Source organism: Artibeus jamaicensis, unplaced genomic scaffold (assembly GCF_021234435.1).
Source record: "Artibeus jamaicensis isolate MK-2021 breed Jamaican fruit bat unplaced genomic scaffold, CSHL_Jam_final contig_471, whole genome shotgun sequence".
Classification (NCBI taxonomy): Eukaryota; Metazoa; Chordata; class Mammalia; order Chiroptera; family Phyllostomidae; genus Artibeus; species Artibeus jamaicensis.
Window position 1 is genome coordinate 1,223,777 of NW_026521850.1, and position 18,389 is coordinate 1,242,165.

The 18,389-nt window shown below is 65.7% G+C and overlaps 1 protein-coding gene across 3 annotated transcripts in view; it reads right to left on the reverse strand.

Annotated features, from left to right (window-relative positions):
• VAV2 (vav guanine nucleotide exchange factor 2) overlaps positions 1–18,389 on the reverse strand; it is a 91,498-nt gene that overhangs the window by 12,774 nt on the left and 60,335 nt on the right. For all 3 annotated transcript variants that reach the window (XR_008392114.1, XM_037127659.2, XM_053667698.1), the window contains exons 5-17: positions 14,392–14,494; positions 11,891–11,989; positions 11,029–11,097; positions 10,235–10,335; positions 9,201–9,300; positions 8,292–8,387; positions 7,608–7,676; positions 6,410–6,496; positions 5,233–5,318; positions 4,457–4,589; positions 2,605–2,714; positions 1,877–1,978; positions 1,464–1,552 (exon numbers count right to left, since the gene is read on the reverse strand). Coding sequence is in view for 2 of the 3 variants with exons in the window: in XM_037127659.2 (XP_036983554.2) it covers positions 1,464–1,552; positions 1,877–1,978; positions 2,605–2,714; positions 4,457–4,589; positions 5,233–5,318; positions 6,410–6,496; positions 7,608–7,676; positions 8,292–8,387; positions 9,201–9,300; positions 10,235–10,335; positions 11,029–11,097; positions 11,891–11,989; positions 14,392–14,494 (1,244 nt within the window). In the remaining variant the exon portion in view is untranslated. The remainder of the gene's footprint in view (positions 1–1,463; positions 1,553–1,876; positions 1,979–2,604; positions 2,715–4,456; positions 4,590–5,232; positions 5,319–6,409; positions 6,497–7,607; positions 7,677–8,291; positions 8,388–9,200; positions 9,301–10,234; positions 10,336–11,028; positions 11,098–11,890; positions 11,990–14,391; positions 14,495–18,389) is intronic.

Sequence of the window (18,389 nt, forward strand, 5' to 3'; positions counted from 1 at the left end):
TCGGTTTGTGGGGGGGTGGGGAGGGCGCCCAACCTGGAACGGCCGGCTGGGTGGCTGAAGACCGAGATGGGGTCGAACCCGCACCCCAGGCCTGTGCCTTGACCAGGGACCGAACTGCCGACCTTTTACTTTTCAGGATGACGGCCGGCCACAGGGCCACACACGTGGTGGGGCGGGGGGGGGTGCTGCCAAGGGCCAGCCTGCCTCCCACGTGCCATGAGAGGGGCGTCACCCCGCTCCAGGCAGACGGAGGGACACGCCAGGCCCGCCTGTCACCCGAGACACCACGGCCAAGACCAGAACATGGTCGGCTCCGCACTTCCTGTGGGTGCTGGCCGGTGCCTGGCCTGGGACACTGCCTCTGGCTGTTTCTTGGTGAGTTCCTGGGTGGTATTTACTTTCCACTTTCATTTCATTTTTTTCTATTTCTCCTCCCTACAAATTTTCAGTGAGTTTGTTCCTTGTAGGGTCAGAACAGTGACAACCACCACCAAGCGCCCAAGTCACAGCAGGAAGGCCGCTCGGCCACCAGGGGGCAGTGCTGCCGGGCAACGCTGCAAAGCCGAGCCAAGCCAGAGGGGCCTGCAAGGCTGGGCGGCTGCGTGGCCCACAGTGAGGACCGGGGCCTGGGCCGGCCTGTCAGGGCGCCGGGCCAGCGCCAGGCAGGAAACGGGGAATTGAGAAGCCTTCTCTTCTTGGCAGAGGGGTCTTGGGTGACAAGCAGAGGCAGTGTGACCCCCACAGCGCGGCTTCCCCGTCTCACGGGGAAGAGAGGGTAGGGCCGCCCACAGGACCCACGCAGGACCCAGGGCTGGGCCAGCCCCCCCTCCGGGGGGGCTCTGCGACCTTCCTGAGCCACCTCAGGCTTTCGGCAGCCGGTCCAGTGGCTCCAGGTCAGGCGCCTCCCGCCCCTCATTAACCAATACCAACCGGAGGGTCCCCCCTTCTCCTCCCGCCGCTCCGCCACTGGGCTCCTGACACGCTCACACGGGGGGAGGGGAACACTGCCCATGCACACATGCGTGTATCCAGACAGCCGGGCGCGCCGGGCAACACAGCCCAGAGTGGAGGTTCTCTGTGGTCAGAAACCTCCACGCACAGCCAAGAACCGAACGTGTCCACTGTGGGGGGGCCTCCAGAAGTTTACGACGGACGTGAGACAGGGACGGAGAAGAGGCAGGGAGAAGCCCCCGACCCCACGGTTAGCAGCGGGGGGCAGGGGGGGCTCTGAAGCATCCCAGCCCCAACACTGTGTGACCTGGGGCGGTGTCCTCCAGTCTCCGAGCCTCAGGTCCCTCGTCTCTGTCCCAGGGGGTCACCCCAGCAGGAGAGGAGCGTGGCTCCCTCAACCAGAGCCAGGAGGGTGGCAAAGGGCAGCTGCGAGCAATGGGACCCTCTGCCGGGGACGCCACGTATGGCCCAGAGGACCGGCCCCAGATGCGGGCGGGCGGTGCGGGACTCACTGATCTTGCAGGGAGGCGTCACTTCCAGACACTCCTTGTGCGCCCCGACGCCACACTTGGTGCACAGGTACCCCTGGTAGAAGGTGCCCCTGGGCCGGAAGTGGGAGAAGGTGGAGGTGAGGCAGGCGCTGCCCGGACCCCCATGCCCTGCAGCCGCAGGCCGGGCCCATCAAGCCCCAGGCCTCACTGTCCCCACAGAGTGCCCGTCCCTCACAGCCCAGGCCTCCTGGACCCCCCATCCTAATGTGCAGCCCCTCCGCCAGCACGGTCCCATCTGGCTCTTCGGGCCCCGAGCACCCACCGGGACAGCGCCTCCCACCCTGGCTGGGTGCAACACTGACCGGGCCGGAGGAGGGAGGTGGTCGGCGGTGCCAGGGCTGCCTCGGGGGAGGGGTGGGCGGGAGGCCCCTCACCTGAGGAACATCCTGCAGGCCTTACAGTTGGTGGTCTTGTCGAACGTGTACATCTGGAAGCTGTGGTGGTTGGCGTTGGCTTTGTCGGGCCTGATGTTTGACCTGGCGGGAGGGAAAGGGGTGTCCCTGGAGCCCTGAGCCCACACCAGCTGAGCCTGAGAGACCTTCTGGGTGAAGGTCACAGCCACGTGCTGACAGCGGTCCAGCCGTGGGAAACTCCACAGATGTGTCCGGGAGCCTGAGCCCTGCCCCCGCATCCGCCCCCAGGAGGACACGGCGGGAGGCAAGCCCACCAGCCCCGCTGCCAGTGGAGTCGGAGGGCGCCAGGCACTGCCCATCTGGTGTCGGGTCTGACGTGTGTGGGGACCCCCGTGCCCCACTGACCGCCCTTCTCCGTGGGACGTGCAGGGGCTCCTCCCAGACCACGTGGACACACAGCTCTGAGGCCTCCACACAGAGGCGGCCAGGCCCCCAGGCCCCGGGCCATCACGGGTCCCCTCGGCATCACCACCATCCCTGCCACCCACTGCCCGGCCGGCCAGGCGGGCAAGGCCCAGCCTTGAGGCGGTGGTCACTGGGCCCCCCGGGACAGGCTGTGCCAGAGGGAGGCCCCCTTGCCAGGTGGATGGTAAGACAGCCAGGATGCCACCGGAGTGGGGCCGGGGGGCCGAGGCCGGCTCTGGCTCGGCATCTGCCCGAGCCCTCGTCCGAGAGGCCCCCAGACTCACATGGCCATCTCGAACTGCTCCATCCACTTCCGCTTCATGTCCTCCGTCTTGCAGAAGAACTGGAAGCCCTGCTTGCCTTGCAGGTGGACCAGGTAGAAGCCATAGGACCACTGCGGGGGGTCAGGGGGCCACACTGCCGCACACTGGCACAAGAGTTCCCGTGCTCCTGTGCATGTGTGTGTCTGCGTGTGCACACGTACGGTCTGCGTGCTGGCATGTGTGCCCACATCTATGCCTCCAGTATGCTCATGTGTGTGTGCAATGCATACAGGTGGGCACATGTCTGCCTACATGTGTACATGTGAGCACCGCTCACTTGTGTGTGCTGTCTGGGTGTGCACATGTAAGAACATACATGTGCGCAGTACACTCATGTCTGCCTGCATGCACATGTGCATGTGTGTACTCATGTCCACACCGGCACATGGGGGGTGCCCATGCACACCCTCTAACAAGATTTCCTGGCACCCATCTTCCACCCACCCAGTGTGCCCTCACTCAGCCCCCAACGCTGCAGCCTGGTCCCCGGGGAGCCCGCCCACGACGCCGGCCCGCCCATTTTCACTTCCTACATGTGATGCTAAAGAAACTCCTCCGAGGCAAATCAACGGAAAAAAAGGCAGGGCACCGAGAGAAGGCCGAGGGCGGCAGAGGGAGACCAGAGGGAACGCCCTCCAGGGCACGGCCAGGGCGGGGGCAGGACCCCCCTCAGCACCCTCCGTGAAGGGCCCACTTTTCCTCCTGCACGTGTGTCATCGTCACAATTTAAAAACTAGGGGGGACGAAGGCCGTGAGCCCGCCCACCCTCCTCGGGCCCAGCCGGGTCCTTACCATTTTCCCATGAGACTAGGAAGCGTGAGGAGAGGAAGGAAGGGGGACACGGGTCGTTACGAGGCCCCGCCCGGCCCTGCAGTGGGCGCTGCAGCCCGGGACCCCAGGCTGGGGCAACCGGCGAGGGCCCCTCCGGGAGGGCGAGGTGCCAGGGCCTGGGACTTGGAGGTTGTGTCCTCAGCCCTAAGACTGGGCAGGGGCTTCAGGTCACCCCTCCGGGCCCCCGTAGCTGGTGTAGATGCCGGGTTAGGTGCGTCACCCCTAAGAGCTCCTCCACGAGGTGCCTGCACTGTAAGCTCTGAAGCCCAGGGTCTGGGGTTTTCAGCATGTGGGCTCCCAGCCCCCACACCCAGCTCAGGGCCGCCCACAGTCAGGGCTCAAGCTCCGGGGCCAGAAGCCTCTCAGAACCCACAACAGGGGGGCCAGCAGCCCCACCCCAAGGAGCATGACTCCTCCCCAGTAGCCATGGCCCCACCCAAAGTCCCACCCCCATCAGCTGTGGTCATGCCCAATAGCCTTGGCTCTGCCCCTGGACAGCATGATCCCACCCTCAGCAACCACAGCCCCACCCCTAGCTGCCATGGCCCCCTGGCTGGACACGGTCTGACAGCCACAATGCGGACCACCCAGAGCCCTCCCCCCAAGGCTGGAGAAGCACTTGCTTCGGGGACATGTGGGCTGGAGCCAAGGCCTAGGGTGGGCTCTCACCCAGACTTTGGGCTGGGTCCCTCTGCTCAGTCTCCTCCCTGGGACGCCGGGCTCCTGGCCACGCCCACTCCCAGGAGAGATTCAAAGAAAGGCCAGGAGCTTGCCGGCCAGCAGCGGGCAGAGCAGGCCCGCCTTCAGAAGTCACAGTGACAAGAGAATGGCTGACCAGGGAAGCCCTGTCCCCACCGCGGCCCACGGGGCACCACTCACTCCAGTCTGCCTCACTCTCTCCCCAAGACCACCCCACCATGCCTCCCTCGGGGGGTATCACGGCCTGCCCCGCAGGGTGCAGCCCAGAGGACGGGGGACCCACCTTCTTGAGGTCCTTGTTGTTCGTGGGGTCGTCGGTCACCTTGTGGAGCAGCAGCTCGATGACCTCCTTCAGCTCATAGCTGTAACCCCTCCTCTTGCAGACGATGACCACCTTGTCGAACAGGAACAAGTACCTGGCCCAACGGCACAGCCAGGGGGCCGTGAGCACGGCCCACGTGCTGTGCCCCCTCCTGCCCGGCTCTCCCGAGGACGCCGACCCCCGGCCAGGTCTCGGCTGCTCGGCCACGGCTCCTCCAGGACGCCCTCCCTGCCCCAGCCCCTGGGGCCCCAGGTGTCCATGGGCCCCCTCGCCCCGGAGCCCCACGGGCCGAACCGTGCCCCCCACCACAGCCCCAGGCCTTGCACACAGTAGGTGCACACGGAGGACTGAACAGCAGCAAGCTTGCCAAGCTGCACCACAGCCTTGTCTGCCGCCCACCCGGGCACTCCCTCGGTCCCTCCCTCGGTCACTCCCTCGGTCACTTGGCAAAGAGCTGACGGAGCTGCCGTCTGACCGGCTCCCGGGAGCCTGAGGGCTCGCCTGCTGGAGCCTCTGGCTGTCCCCCAGCCCAGCCCCACCACAGCAGGCCAGCCCCACGGGTGTGGCAGCCGCTGGCGGACACAGCTCCCCAGCACGCTCGCCGAGAAGGAAGGAAGCAATTAAAATGGAGCAACACAAAGCCGAGTGGGCAGGCAGCTCTCTTCCCCGGAAACGCCAAGTCCAGCGGGTGCCCGGCTGTGCTGGGTGCCGCCCTCCCGGGGCCGCCGCCCGCTCACCTGTCCTGCTTGGTGTGGTTGACTATGGACCGGACCTTCAGCTCGCCGTCGATCTTGGGCCTCCCGAACTCCTCCAGCTTCACTTGCTGGGAAAGACAGCAGGGCGTCAGCCCGAGGGTCCCCCGTCCCCGCTCCTGCATGAGGAGGAGGGGCGGGGGTGCCGGAGCCTGAGGTGCACCGCTCCCACAGAATCCGGAGGCGGAGCCCAGCGAAATGGACACGGGGGTCCCGGCTGATGCTCAGAACAAGGGGAGAGCAGATGGCGTAGGGAGCTGGCCCTGGAGCTCCTGTCCCCACCCCCCGCAGCCCTGGTGAGGACCCCCTTCACCCCTGAGGGAACCAACAGCAACCCACGGAGGGCGACCTCAACAGGCCGTGGGGGTGTGGCGTGCAGAGCGGGGGACTGGCAGGAAAAGCCAGGTGCCCAGCGGAAAGCCAAGTTCCGGGAACAAAGGGCCTCATCAGAGAGAGAAGGCGGCGGGCAGGTGGGTGGGCCAGCGGGCAGGCGAGCTCCGGGTCCTGCCAGCAGCTGCTCCTCCCCGGGAAGCGGCCGCCCAGCAAACCCCCGCCCGTGGGCTGAGACTGCATTTTCGTTCTCCGGCTCCTTTGTTATCTGGGCTCCTTGGCTGCGGTTCGGAGACGACGCACAGGACGGACCCCACAGCGAAGAAGCATCTGGCCCCGCAGGGCGGCCGAGCGGAGTGGGGAACACCGGTCACCACCCGGCAGGTCCTGGAGTCAGTGGTGGGCTCTCGCGGACGGGTCTGCCCCCTGGGTGGCCCAGCTCCTCTCCCCGACAGGGCATGGCCCTCACCCCGCGGCCAAGGGTGAGCCTCCGAGGCTCCCAGGAAGTGGGAGCCCTGCCTGTCAGAGGGCAGCTCCCGGGCAGCTGGGCCAACGCACTCTGCCATTGCCCTGGGGGCCGTGGCCTCTGGGACCCGAGAACACCCTCCCTGCAGGCCCGGGGGAGGGCCCTGGGGCCCACACCACGCTCCCTCGGGCTGCCCCGCCTGTGGGCAGCTGAGACCTGGGCACTGGGCACCGGGCTGTTGGCACGGCTCCCCAGACCTGGCTGGACCAGTGGGTCCCCGCTGCCCCATATCCCATAACAGGATCGTGACGTCATCGTTAAAGTCCCAGGTTACTCCCCACGGCGGGGAGAGCCGGCCACACTCACCAGGTTTTCTATGGAGCTCTGAAATTCGCTGATCTTCTTGAGGGTCTCTTTGTCCCGCTTGACCTCATTGATGTACATGGCCAAGTCCTGGAGAAGGACAGGGCAGGGAGGGGTCAGCAAGCCTGTGCTGGGCAGGGCCAGCGTGGCCCCTTCGACCGTCCGCCAAAGCGGAGGCGGGCCCCCAAATCCCCTTTTGACAAATGAAGACACTGAGGCAAAAAAGGTAACATCAGCCCAAAAGCGCACCCCAGTTGCTGGGCCGGGAGCCCCAAACTCCTGCCCCCGATCTGCTTTTAGGTTAGACCAGGGACACAGACAGCCAAGGAGACTCGGATTGGGGGGCTTTTCAGCTCTGGGACGCGGACACCCCACAGGCCACAGCTGCCAGTGGGCAAACCCCACAGCTAGCTGTGTCCATGTGCTGAAGCCCCTGCTGGCCACCAGGGGGCAGTGTCCACTGAGATCCAGGGGACTGAGTGACTGGACCCAGCCCCACCCCAAGAACCCACTTGGAGGGCACTGACCCTGCTCAGCGAGACGGTGCCTCAGGTGGAACCCTCGGGCCAGGCCAAGGTGGGGGCCAGCTCCAGCCCCACCTCCAGCGCCCCCCTGCTGGTTCCTACAAACAGCCCCAGGTCCGGGCAGGGTCTGAAACCCGAGGCAGTGACCTTAAGGATGACCAGGCACCTTGTCCAGCCGCTCAGCCTAAGGAGCCACAGCTGCAGAGCCAGGCAAGCCCGTGCCTGATGTGGGGGCAGCGGGGGCCACAAAGGGGGGTTGAGTGGAGGAGTGACTCGAGCTGAGCGCCCCCCAGGAGGCACGCCCAAACAGTGGGCTTCCAGAGGAAGAAGGATGGAGGTGGGCTGGCTGGGTGGGGCCGGAGTTTCAGAAGCAAGCAGAGGTCACAGGGCTGGGTGGCGGGCAGCTCAGAACCAAGTCCGGCGCCTGGGGACCAGCGCTGGCCCCGGCGGACGCTCGGGAGGCAAGAAGAGAGGGGGCCTTCAGCCCCTTCCACCTGCCCCTCTGCCCCCGGGGGGTCTCTCCGGCCGCCCTGTCCCCTGCTCTGTCCCAGGAGAAGCTACACTTCCGGTCACAAGGCAAGGCTTCTTAGCGAACCCAATTCCAGTCCAAAAACACAGGCTTGGTACCGCAAGCCCAGCCTGGTCCGGCCTCTCCCTGCTTCAGTTTACCCACCCACCTGCATGGCTTCCAGGGCTTCCTTCAGCTGCTGCCTCTCCGGCCGGTCGGTGGAATGGCTCAGAAGTTCCTGGGGGTGGGGCGAGAATGGTCACAGTCACCACTCAGGGGTCCCAGCCTCCCCTCGCACCCACCGGCATGGGTATGCATGGACTGAGGCCCCCAAGGACCCTCCCGGCGATCCAGGCTCTGGGTCGGCTGCCCGACTCCAGCAGACGGACTATTGGCCCTCACCTAGACCTCACGCTGCTTCAGGGAGGGGTGTCCCCAAGTCTTGCGGACAACAGGGACCCGAGGCAGCACAAAGCACGGTGTGAAGCTAACAGGTGCCTGGTTGAGTCACTCAAGAGCCTCACTTGGCAACTCCCAGAAACCCCTGCCTCCCCCCAGGTCTGTCTGTCCAGAAAGTCTTCCTGTTTCCATTTTTACCATGGCTACCAGGGAGCTCGGACATGGCTAAGGAGGAAGGGACTCTCTCATTCCTGGTCAGGGGCGCTTATCTGTGTCTCTGATTTTCCGTTCTCTCTTGCCAAGTTTAATCATAGTCTTCTTCTGTGTATCTTCTGTGACAAACATCCCCTGAATATACCAGCCATTCCTAGTACAGACGGCCCAGTCTTTACACACGGAGCAACACCTGACTTAACCTGCCGGCCCCGCCCTCGGGCCGAGGCGAGGGGCTCACCTTCAGGAGGAGGTGGTACTTGAGCACCCTCTGCATGGGCACCACCAGCAGGTCTTGCAGCTTGAACTTCCCATCCTGGACCTTCAGCGTGCACTCCTGGGTGGCGGGGGCAGCAAGTTGGGGACAGCACCCTCGGCTGGGGACGCTGGGCCCCAGGTGTCTGGTGCTTCTCTGACCTGGCTCCCAGAACCCCCCAACTGGGTGTGGGGCCCCCACCTCTCACAGCTGAAGGGGCCACAGTGGCCACACAAGAACTCTGGGATTCTGGGGCTGGCGCCCTCCTGGGTCTGCATCAGGACCCTCGGGGAAGCCAGCTCACGTGAGGGGACCACCCGCCCAGCCGCAGGCCCCCCCGAGCTGCCTGGACACATGGGGGCATCCTGCACCACCAAGGGGCACCCCCAGCACTGACGGAGCCAAGGGGCCCGGAGCCAGGATCCACCCTGGAAGCAGGGTTTGCCGTGGGAGTCCCAGCCTGGGGCGCAGCCTCGGGACCCCAAGGAAGGGGACAGTGGAGGGTCCTGGAGAGGGGCTCACGCAGGAAAACCCGACAAGGCAGGGCCCTGAGCCGGGGGCGAGGATGGGACAGGGCGAGAGGCTCCACGGCTCCCAGCAAACATCCGTCCCCTGAGCCCCCTTGGGGTCCACACAGGCCAGGACAACCAGGGGTCAGTCCTAGCCCCTTGCTGAGCCAGGCTGAGCCAGATCTGGTCCTTGGGGCTGTGTCCTGGCCCAGGACAGCAACCCCCAGCTGCCACCTCCCACCCCAACAAAGGAGAGGAAACCACTTGCTAATGCCACCTACAGAAGACTCACATCGGGACCCCCCCACCCCGCAAAACAGGCAAAAGGCCAGCGGGCTGCTGCCCGAGAGGCACGGGCCAGGGGCAGGCCTGGATCCACCGTTACCTCGACTTTCAGCCTGAAGTCCTCCCGGCTGGCGAGGAGCTGGTTCAGCGTGTTCTGGGCGTGTTCCATGTGGCTGCAGTACTCGCCGTAGATCAGGAGCCTGGACGTGCAGACAGGCACACGCAGGCACACACATGCAGATGCATGTACACACATGCTGCTGAGGAGGCCCCCAGCCACTTCGGCTGCGAGGCGGCTCTAAGTACACAGCAAACAGGCCTCTCCCCGTGACCCCCTCACACGCAAACACCACACGCGTGCGGTGTTTCAGCACTGCATGTTGAAAGGGTTCCTTCTTTCTGGTGGCCACTTCCTCCCCATCCGGAAATACCACCCGGCTCGGAGTAGGGCGGTCAAAGCGTTGGGAAGAAGGGGACCCTGCTCTCCCCAAATCCGAGGAGGCCCCCTCTGAGGCCCTGTTCCAGGTCAGGGCCAAAAAGGGCTGCGGCCAGAGGGGAGAAGCCCCTCACAGGGGACCCCAACAAGGCTGGCCCTGGCCGCACCCCCAGAGACCCAGGCCCCGCCTCAGTTTACCCTCACAGCCGGGAAGGCGCTCAGCTCTGAGGACGAGGCAGGCTGGGCGCTCAGCCAGGTCCCCCTGCCCAGGAGCCCCCAAGCCCTTCACCAGGACCTGCCCAGGCAGCCTCGGCTGTTCACTGGCCGCAGCTGCCACGCGCCACCTCCCCACCCAGCACGGGCACAGACTCTCCCAGGGGCCCGGCTCCCCGACTCCCGGGGCTCAGCAGGAGGGCGGTCATGGCCCTCAGACTCCCCGACACTGAGGTGCAGGTGGCAGCAGGACCCCCGGGAGGCCTGGGCCCAGCCGGGGGTGCATGAAGGGGCCTGCTCCCCTGTGATGGCGGAGGGCGGGCAGCTTTCTCAGTTTCACAGGTGAGGAAGGCCAGGGGGGCACAGCCACCTGCCTCGGGCAACGCACAGCAAAGGACACCCACCTGGGCGCTGTCCCTGTAGGCCCTGCAGGGTCCCAGAGTGGAACGGAGAGCCCCTGGGAGGGGGCGGGGCCTGCCACTCACCTCTCCTTGAACTCGAGGAAGACCTTGGCCAGAGTGCCGCCCCCCGCCATCATGGAGAGGTCGATGGCCCGCAGGAAGCCGCGGTGCACCTTGATGAGGTCCTGGGAGGGAAGGCGGTACATCAGCATGTGGCCAGGTCTGCCAGGCTGGCCGGGCCCGCGTGGTCCTCACCGCCCTGCGCGTTCCCAGGCCAGTGCAGGGGCAGCGGGCTCCTCTTTCCCACGTTTCAGGGTGAACAGGTGACCAGCGTGCAGCACCGCAGGGCCCCCCAAGGGCCCCCCAGACTCTGTTCTGCCCCTGAGGCTCCCACAGTCTCAGCTCACGGAGATGAACTCACTCCATTTCAGGGGCACAGACAGTGGGAAGCCCCAAGGTCTGTCAGCCAAGAGCAGCAGGGACCAGAGCCCACCCTCAAACTGACGGGGGGCTGAGGGGGTGGGCAGAGCCACCCCGTGGCTGTCAAGCACTGTGGAGGGAGCCCCCCAGGTATGGCCTCGAGGTAGCCTGGCCCGGCGCGCTGACCACAGCAGGGTGGACCGTCCCACAGGCACGGGGCCTCCTGGGGACCACGTCTGGCTCTGCTCTGAGGGCGGGGGCGGGGGCAGGTGCCGCCCAAACCTCACGCCTCTCCCAGGGCGTGTCTGTCTGAGCCACGTGGGCTGCACAGACGGCGGGCAGGGCAGCTCTGCTCCTGTCACCCGCCAGCCATCAGCACACTGCTCAGCCAGGACCCCCCGCACCCGGGCCAGGACACAGCGCCCCGGGACCCCAGGACCCCGGGGACGGACGCTGACCTCCAGGTTGATGAAGATTGCCGCCACGTCTGCCGGGCCCAGCACCAGCCTCAGGGGGACCATGTAGTTCTGGAAGAGAGCGCCCAACGTCTCAGCCCCGCAGGGCTGCCCTGGCCGGGGCTCGGCTCCCCGAGAGCCTTCTGGGGGATCTGGACTCCGCCCTGGGCAGGCCTGAGCACCAACCCAGCACCCACTCCCCCTACAGGGGCAGAGCCCCAGCCCCCAGGGGTCACTCCTCGTGGCGCTGGCCTTGAACCTGCGACGACCGAGGTGAGCGTGGCTGTTGTTGGAGACACAAGCGGAAACACAGGCCGGAGGTGAGGGCACCGTGCCACGTGCACCTCTGGGGGTGACAGGCCCCTGAGTCCGGGCTCCTGGCTGCACCCCCAGACCCGCCCTCAGCGTGCTCAGGCCCCGGCGTCCCTCGGTCACGTCACACATGGGCAGCACCAGCCGGCAAAGCCCGATTTCTAGCCGGGAGAGAGAGCGCACGGCCCGCCAGTTTCCTTCATGAACTTGGGCCGCGTGGCGGAGACAAGGGCCTGGGACTCTCGGAAGGGGTGGGGCTGCCGGGGGAGGGAGGCGGAGGCCTGAGCCAGACCTGGGTCCACGGAACCTCCGGGACTGCTGGCCGGAGGCCCCACAGCACCCTCAACGGTGAGGGACCCACCGAGGTGTCCCCCTCACAGCCCCACTGGACCAGACCCGCAACCAAAGAACGGCCAGGAAGGTTCCATCTTAAAAGCAACGTTGGTTTTTTCAGCCCACTCAGCGCTGGCGGGTCGAGGGGCTGCCCGAGGCAAAGCCAGCGAGAGGCCCACTCAGGGCCTGCACCGGCCACCACCGCCAAGTCCCCGCCCACCTTCTCGATGTCCTCCAGCGTCCGGCAGTACTTGGCCTCCGTCTCCTGGATCTCCAGCAGGCAGCAGTTCCTCTTGTCCTCCTCGCTCATGCCCGTTTTCTGGGGGGTGACACGGGCTGTGAGCTAGACGCCGCCAGCCCTGGCCGGTGGGGGGGTGGCTGGGCAAGACACGGCAGGACCCGAGGGGGACAGTGGGGGCCCGAGGCCTTTCCTTCCCTTTACAGGTGAGGCAACCGAGGTGGGAGGGGCGATGTGGGGTGAACCCAAGAACCCGAGGTGGCAGTGCCAGAGAAGAGAGGGCATGGAGCAGGTGTGACTTGCTTAAGCACCTACTGTGTGCACAGGGAGAGCTCCCGAGCCCCCTGAGGACCCATGTCAGCCAACTGAGTGGCCGTCCCCGCGTTGGCCAGTTAGTGCCTCAGAGAAAGACACCAATTTCTCACAGGGCTGGGCTTCCAAGAGTCCACTGGCCTGCAATCAGGGGCCACTGGGGCACGTGGCAGAGCCTCCCGTCCGCCTCTGGGTGGGGGCAGGTGGCTGGGCCCACAGCGGGGGTGGGGGTACGACTGTTCACACGGAGGTGGTCGCCTCCGGGGACCCGGAGCTGGGCCATGCAGCAGGACATTTAGGCTCACGCGCACCCGGACACCACGCTCCTCTGAGACAGGCCAGGGTCTCGGGGCTGCAGCTCTGCAAAGCCACCCAGGCACACGCCCCAGGGGCCGGGGTCGGCGGGAGCCCCCAAGGCTCCCTCCCAGGCGACCGCCCTGCTCGTCCTGGGGGCTGTTACCCCCACTCAGGGCTTCGTGGGGAGGCGGGGGGCCCACAGTCTCCCTAAAACTGTAGGTAGAACAGAGCCAGGGCCACGGCCACCGGCAGAGGAGGAGGCAGACGGCGCAGGCTGTACTTACCTGCATGTACCTAATCTGAGAGCGTGGAAACAAATGGGAGAGACCCGGTTAGCAGCGCCGGTACATTACCCTCACCGCTCTCCGGTAGCCAGCGGCCTGAGGGATGGCCGTCAGCCTGGCTGGGTGAGGGGGCAGCGCTGAGACTGAGTTGACGCTGGACTTCCCACGCCTGGCCTCCGAGAGGGACACCTGCCACCCTCTGGGGCTCCATCTGCCTTTGCCAAAGCCACCATCCCTGTTACCTCCCACTCAGGCTGCTGCGATGGCCCCAGACATGACAGCGGACCAAAGTGGACCGGCAGCTTTATCTGGAGGACGTGGCAGGAGGCCCACCCTGCCTGAGTGGACATGACAGCTCATGAGCAAAGCAGAGCCAGTGACATGCCATCGTGTCTCCAGGATGCAGGCGGGCACTGGCCCCCAGTGCCCCAGGTCTTGCCCTGTGCACTTCAGGACCAGGGACAGCAGAGAACTCGGGGTGCCCACTGTAGGGTCCCCTCAGGCCAGACACATTCGGGGGTCTCTCAGGAGCTTGGATGACCTGGGGTCCAGGGACCGTCCAGAACCCCCCCCGGGCCACTGCGCACACACCGCCTGGGAGAGGCTTGGAGAGTGAGGTGCCCAGTGCGCGCAGCCTAGCCGGGCACCCGGGGCAGGAAGCAGGGGCCGCCTGCCCCAGGGCGAGGGACTGTCCTCTCAGCCCCTCGCAGATGCCCCAGGAAGGTTGGGGGACAGAGCTGCCCCACTGCCTGGCTGCCCAGGGAGGGCAGACCCCCCCCCCGGCACACACACAGCTGGCTCCCCATGGCGAGACCCCTGGTGATAGTGGGGCAGGAAACCCACCCTCAGACCTTGGGGCAAAATGAGAGACCGGTTCTTAGGAGCTGAGCCTGGGGGCCGTAAGCACCGCCGCTCGGCAGCCTGGGAAGGAAAGGCCTGGCCAGAGCCGGGCTGCTCCCAGCTCCCCCTGTCTCCCCACCCGCCGGTGCCACCGCCATGGGAAGGGCAACGCCCAGATGCGCTTTTCGAGAAATAGCCCCTTCGGTGAACCAAGGGCATCCAAGCCTCCGGGGCCGGCAAGAGGCACCTCAACCACCCCCAGAGTTCGGGGCCCCGAGGGGCCGAGGCCCACCCCGGGCAGCGGGACCCCCACCTCCTGCACAGCACCTGTGGGCAACCCGCCCACACTGGCGAGGGGCGCCCTGGGGGCCACCTGCCCGGGAGTGAACGCCCTCGCCCCACAGAAGATGCACAGCCGGCCTGCTGAGGCAATGCCGGGTCCTCCTGCCCTGCACAAAACGGGGGCCCACGGGAGCGGTGCCAGGCGGCCCTCCGGCTCCCACGCCTGGCGGGAAAGGCTCGCAGGCCCCTGTGTCCTTCAGGGAGAATCCGCGGCAACGCATCGTGGACGGTCGCGGTGGCAATCGGGTTGCCTCTGGAGCTCCTCAGGAGACTCAGGGGAATGGGGGGCCCTGGGGAGCAGCCCCCCACCCCACGGCCTGGCGCTCGGCTGGCTCCGCCAAGTCTAAAGCCCAGGCGTGCGATGGGCGGGAGCGCGGGGGAGGGGGGTGGGCAGGGGCGGCGGCTCACCATGGGCTGCTGCACCTCCACCTTGATGATGTCCTCGTAGATGTCGTCACCTTCATCCTCGCACGGGACGCAGTCGTAGATGTCCTCCCCCAGGTCGTGCTCACTGCGCGGAGGGGAGGGGTCAGAAGGGAGGGGGCGTGGCCCAGCGGGGAGGCCGCCGCGGGCCGCGAGCTCCCCCTCTCGGCCTCCATCTCCCAGGGTCCATAAAACCCAGCAGACGCCTGCGTCCGGTGACTGCGAGTTTAGATCCGGCAGGTGCGGGACGCCCCGCGCTTCCCCAGCCGACCAGTGAACGCTGGGGACTCAGGGCGCAGGCCCGGAGCGGGGTCCAGGAGACCCTCCTCCAAAGGCGCTCCGCCCCGCCCACACCTGCGACCCGGTGCCTGGAGCGCTCAGCCCAGGGTGAAGGTCAAGGTGCAGAGGTCACAGGGTAAGGACGCGGAGCAGAGGGGACCGGATGCACCTCCCCAAACGAGTACCAAGGAAATCGCCGCTTAACCTGTAATTTGCAGACGAGGTTGCAGCCATTGGCCGAGCCCCGACTCTCCGACAAGTCACCACCTCTGCCTCTGCCCTGCCAGGGGCACCTCCTCCGAGGGGCCTTCCAGGATCTCGGCCCAGTCTGCCGCTCCCTACTGGGCACACCCCGCGCTGCACCTCCGATTATCCGTGCACGACTGTGGAGGAAGCTCGCTATTCCCTGGACCAACCCAACTCCCCGTCCCTTCTGTTCGCCACGCCCAATGGGGAGCGGGTGCTCGGCAAACATTCACCAAATCCACGAATGAGCCAATCCGACCACACACAGCCCTGGTGGCCAGGACGAGCCCCCGGGGGTCACCCTGGGGCTTCCGGGGCAGGACCCACCCAGGCCCAGGGCTGCCGTGGGGCCACCACTCAGGGCAACTGTGCTCAGGCCGGCTCACCCCGGAGGCCGGGCCAGCCCCAGGTGGCAGCATACACCTCACAGCCGGGGGTCCAAGCAGGGCCCACAAAGTTCACATCTAGAAGGAACCGAAATGTGGGAGCCCCCCTCCACACCCCGCGGGGCAGCCACAATGTGTGGAGGTTGGGGGGAGTAGAACTGATACCCAGCAGCTCTTAGGAACAGGCTCCTGGCCCCCCCACACCCAGCTTTTGAATATGAGCTGTCATTTCAAAGGCTGTGGGCAGCTGCACCCGGACCTCCCTCTGTGGCAGGGGAGGGGCTCTGGGTGGGGAGAGCAGGGATGGGGAGGAAGCTGCTATTGGATAGATGCTTCCCGCCACCCAGGTGTGAGGGAGCAGGCCCAAGGGAGCAGCCCCCGGAGCTCCGCCCACGGGTCCTGGGGGTGCTGACGCCCGGGTTTTGTGGTGCAGCCAAGTGAGCCTGGTGACGTGGCCGCCATCAAAAACTGTGACCGAGTGCCACCAAGCAGAAGCTGGGCAGCGCCCAGCCGCTCCCTAAGACTCAGATGCGGCTGTTCATCCCGTCTGGGGACAGCGGCTTTGCTCTGGGGGACTGTGGAAGTTGTGGGGGCGGGGGGCCCCATAGTTAAATATATTTATTTAATCCTCACCAGAGGATGCTTTTCCATTGCTTCTACAGAAAGAGGAAGGGAGAGAGAGGCACATGGACTCGTTGCTTCCTGTACACGACCAGGAATCGTACACGCCCGGACCAGAGATCAAACCCGCAACCCAGGTTTTGAGCCCTGACTGGGAATCGAACCCCCAATCTTTCAGTTACAGGGCAAAGCTCCCACCCACCGAGCCACATCAGCCACAGCCTGACAGTTAAAACATTTTAGGAAATGATGACGTTAATGAAAAGGACAGAGAGTCGGCCCAGAACAGGACCTCGGGGGCGCAGGGACACCAGACTGCCAGCACGAGGCCCCCTCACAGCACCAGTGTCTGAGACGCAGCTTCTCATCCTTCCCCGAGCCCGTGCTCACACCACGCAGCGGGGGAGCCGGCGCCCCGTGAGGGGTGGGGGGGCTGGCCGAGACCTCAGGGATCTTCTGGGGAGCACGTCCCCATACTGCTGCGTCTCCCTCGGGGGCACTGGCTGCCCCAAGTTCGCTCCCGAGCACCTGAGGGGGCTGAGCTCTGAAGTGGGCACAGTGGGTGGGAGAGACCTGGAGCACCAACTGACCTCGGGGCAGGGCAAGGTGGGCACTGGCTCCCCGCTATGACCCCAGAGAGGAGCCGCAGCACTTGAAGGAGGGGGCGGTCCCTTTGCGCCCTGCTTTGTTCTTTGGGGCCTCGGAGGTCCAGCCAAGCTGCTGTGTCCGCAGCCCACTCGGTTTTCTCACCGAGCGCGCCCACCTGGTGGACGGGCCACCCCTTGTCGCCAGCCCCCTCTGGGCGCGTCTTTGGGGACCTCCTTGTGGGGGTTACTGTAAATAAAAGCTGCTGTGAGCACGTGGGTGTGTGCACACACATGCACTTGTGACCTTCGGAAATGCAACGCGCCCACGAGTGGAGCTGGGGAGGCGCAGTTGGGGTGACCCCAGCCGTGGCCAAGGGCTCTTCCTCGCAGCCGCAGCCCCCGCAGCCGGGCATGCGGCTCTGGCTGAGGCGTCCATCACCCCCGTTTCTGCCCCGAGCTGGCTGTCCAGCCCAGTGCCCCGGCAGCTTCCCTCTGAGTTTCCCTGAAGACCAGCGGGGTCAAGGGCGCACCCACGGGCTTAGGGTCTTTGCGGGTCTACCTCCCTCTGCAAAAGGCCTGGTCTGCCAGTGCGCTGCTGTCCCAGGTACGGGCTTCTAGGTCTTCTTTATGACTTTGGGTGAACGTTCCTTGTCAGGCGCGTTTTGTGAACTTTTTCCCAGGCTCTGGGTTTGGCTGCTTGTTTTCTTCACAGTATCGTTGGATAAGAGTCTATTCATCATGTTAAGGATGTCCGATTTCTCGACTGTGTCTTCCGTGGTCCGACTCCGCCCCACACTCGAGGAAAACCCTTGTGTTGGGTGAGAGGTCTCTGCTTTCTCCCAGTTCACAAGGGATTTTCTCCGGCAGCGACTCTGAGACCTGCGAGGTGGTGTGTTCACGCTGGTCTCCAACTCGGCTCCAGTGGACTCGCGGCTGGTGCGAGGGGGACGGGGGTGTTCCGGGTGGTCTGCGGAAACTTCCTTTCCCCCTGAACTGCCGAGGACCCTCTGACGAACACCGGTAGACCCAGAGGTCCCTTGTGGGACTCTCTTATCTGGTCCATCAACTCGTCAGCCCCCCTCGCAGGTGCCTCTCTTTTTTTTTTTAGTTTCATACAAAGTCCTGAAGTTGGGTAGTTTAACTTCTCTGGCTTTGTTTTTATAGGACCGGGCAGACTAATCCAAGGCCCGTTTGTTGGCCAGGAACCTTTGCAGTCTCGCTGGGGCCCTAACAGAGACGGCATCGAGTCCACAGTGCAACCTGGGCAGAGCCAACCCTCAACGCCACCCCCTTCTGGGCCAGGGGCAGAGCACAGGCTCCGACGGCACAATCCGCAATTTCCCCCCCGGGGGGCTGGAGTTTAGGAAGGTTGGAGCCCCTCGGTTTTCTGTTTCTTTCCTCCGCTGCACCTTCCGCTCTCCCGAGATCCCCGTCCTGGCCGGGGCAGACCTCCTGGCCGGCTCCTGCGCGTCGGAGGCTGGCCCCCGACTGTGCGTTTCGAGTCCCGGCTTTTCCCACGTGGCCCCTTTCGCAGCCCCTCCCGCTCTGCTCCCATCTGTCCGTGGCTCCCATCTGTCCGCTCCTCGGGCGAGGTCTTCCCTCCTGGTTCCTGACGGTGTGGACAGAGCTTCGCATGGCAGCACCGAAGTCGTCGACCTCGGTTCCGACCACCTCCGTGTTCGCCCGAACAGGCCACACTTTTCCGGGTGCTCTGGAGTCTGAGGATTTCTAGTGGACACTGACCATTGCAGACGGGGCACCGTGAGGACGGGTCCTGCTGCTTCGTCAGGGCAGGTGGAGTGTGAGGCGTTTCCCAGACCAGGAGACACTCGGGCCCGGACGTGGTGAGTGAGAAGGTGGAAAA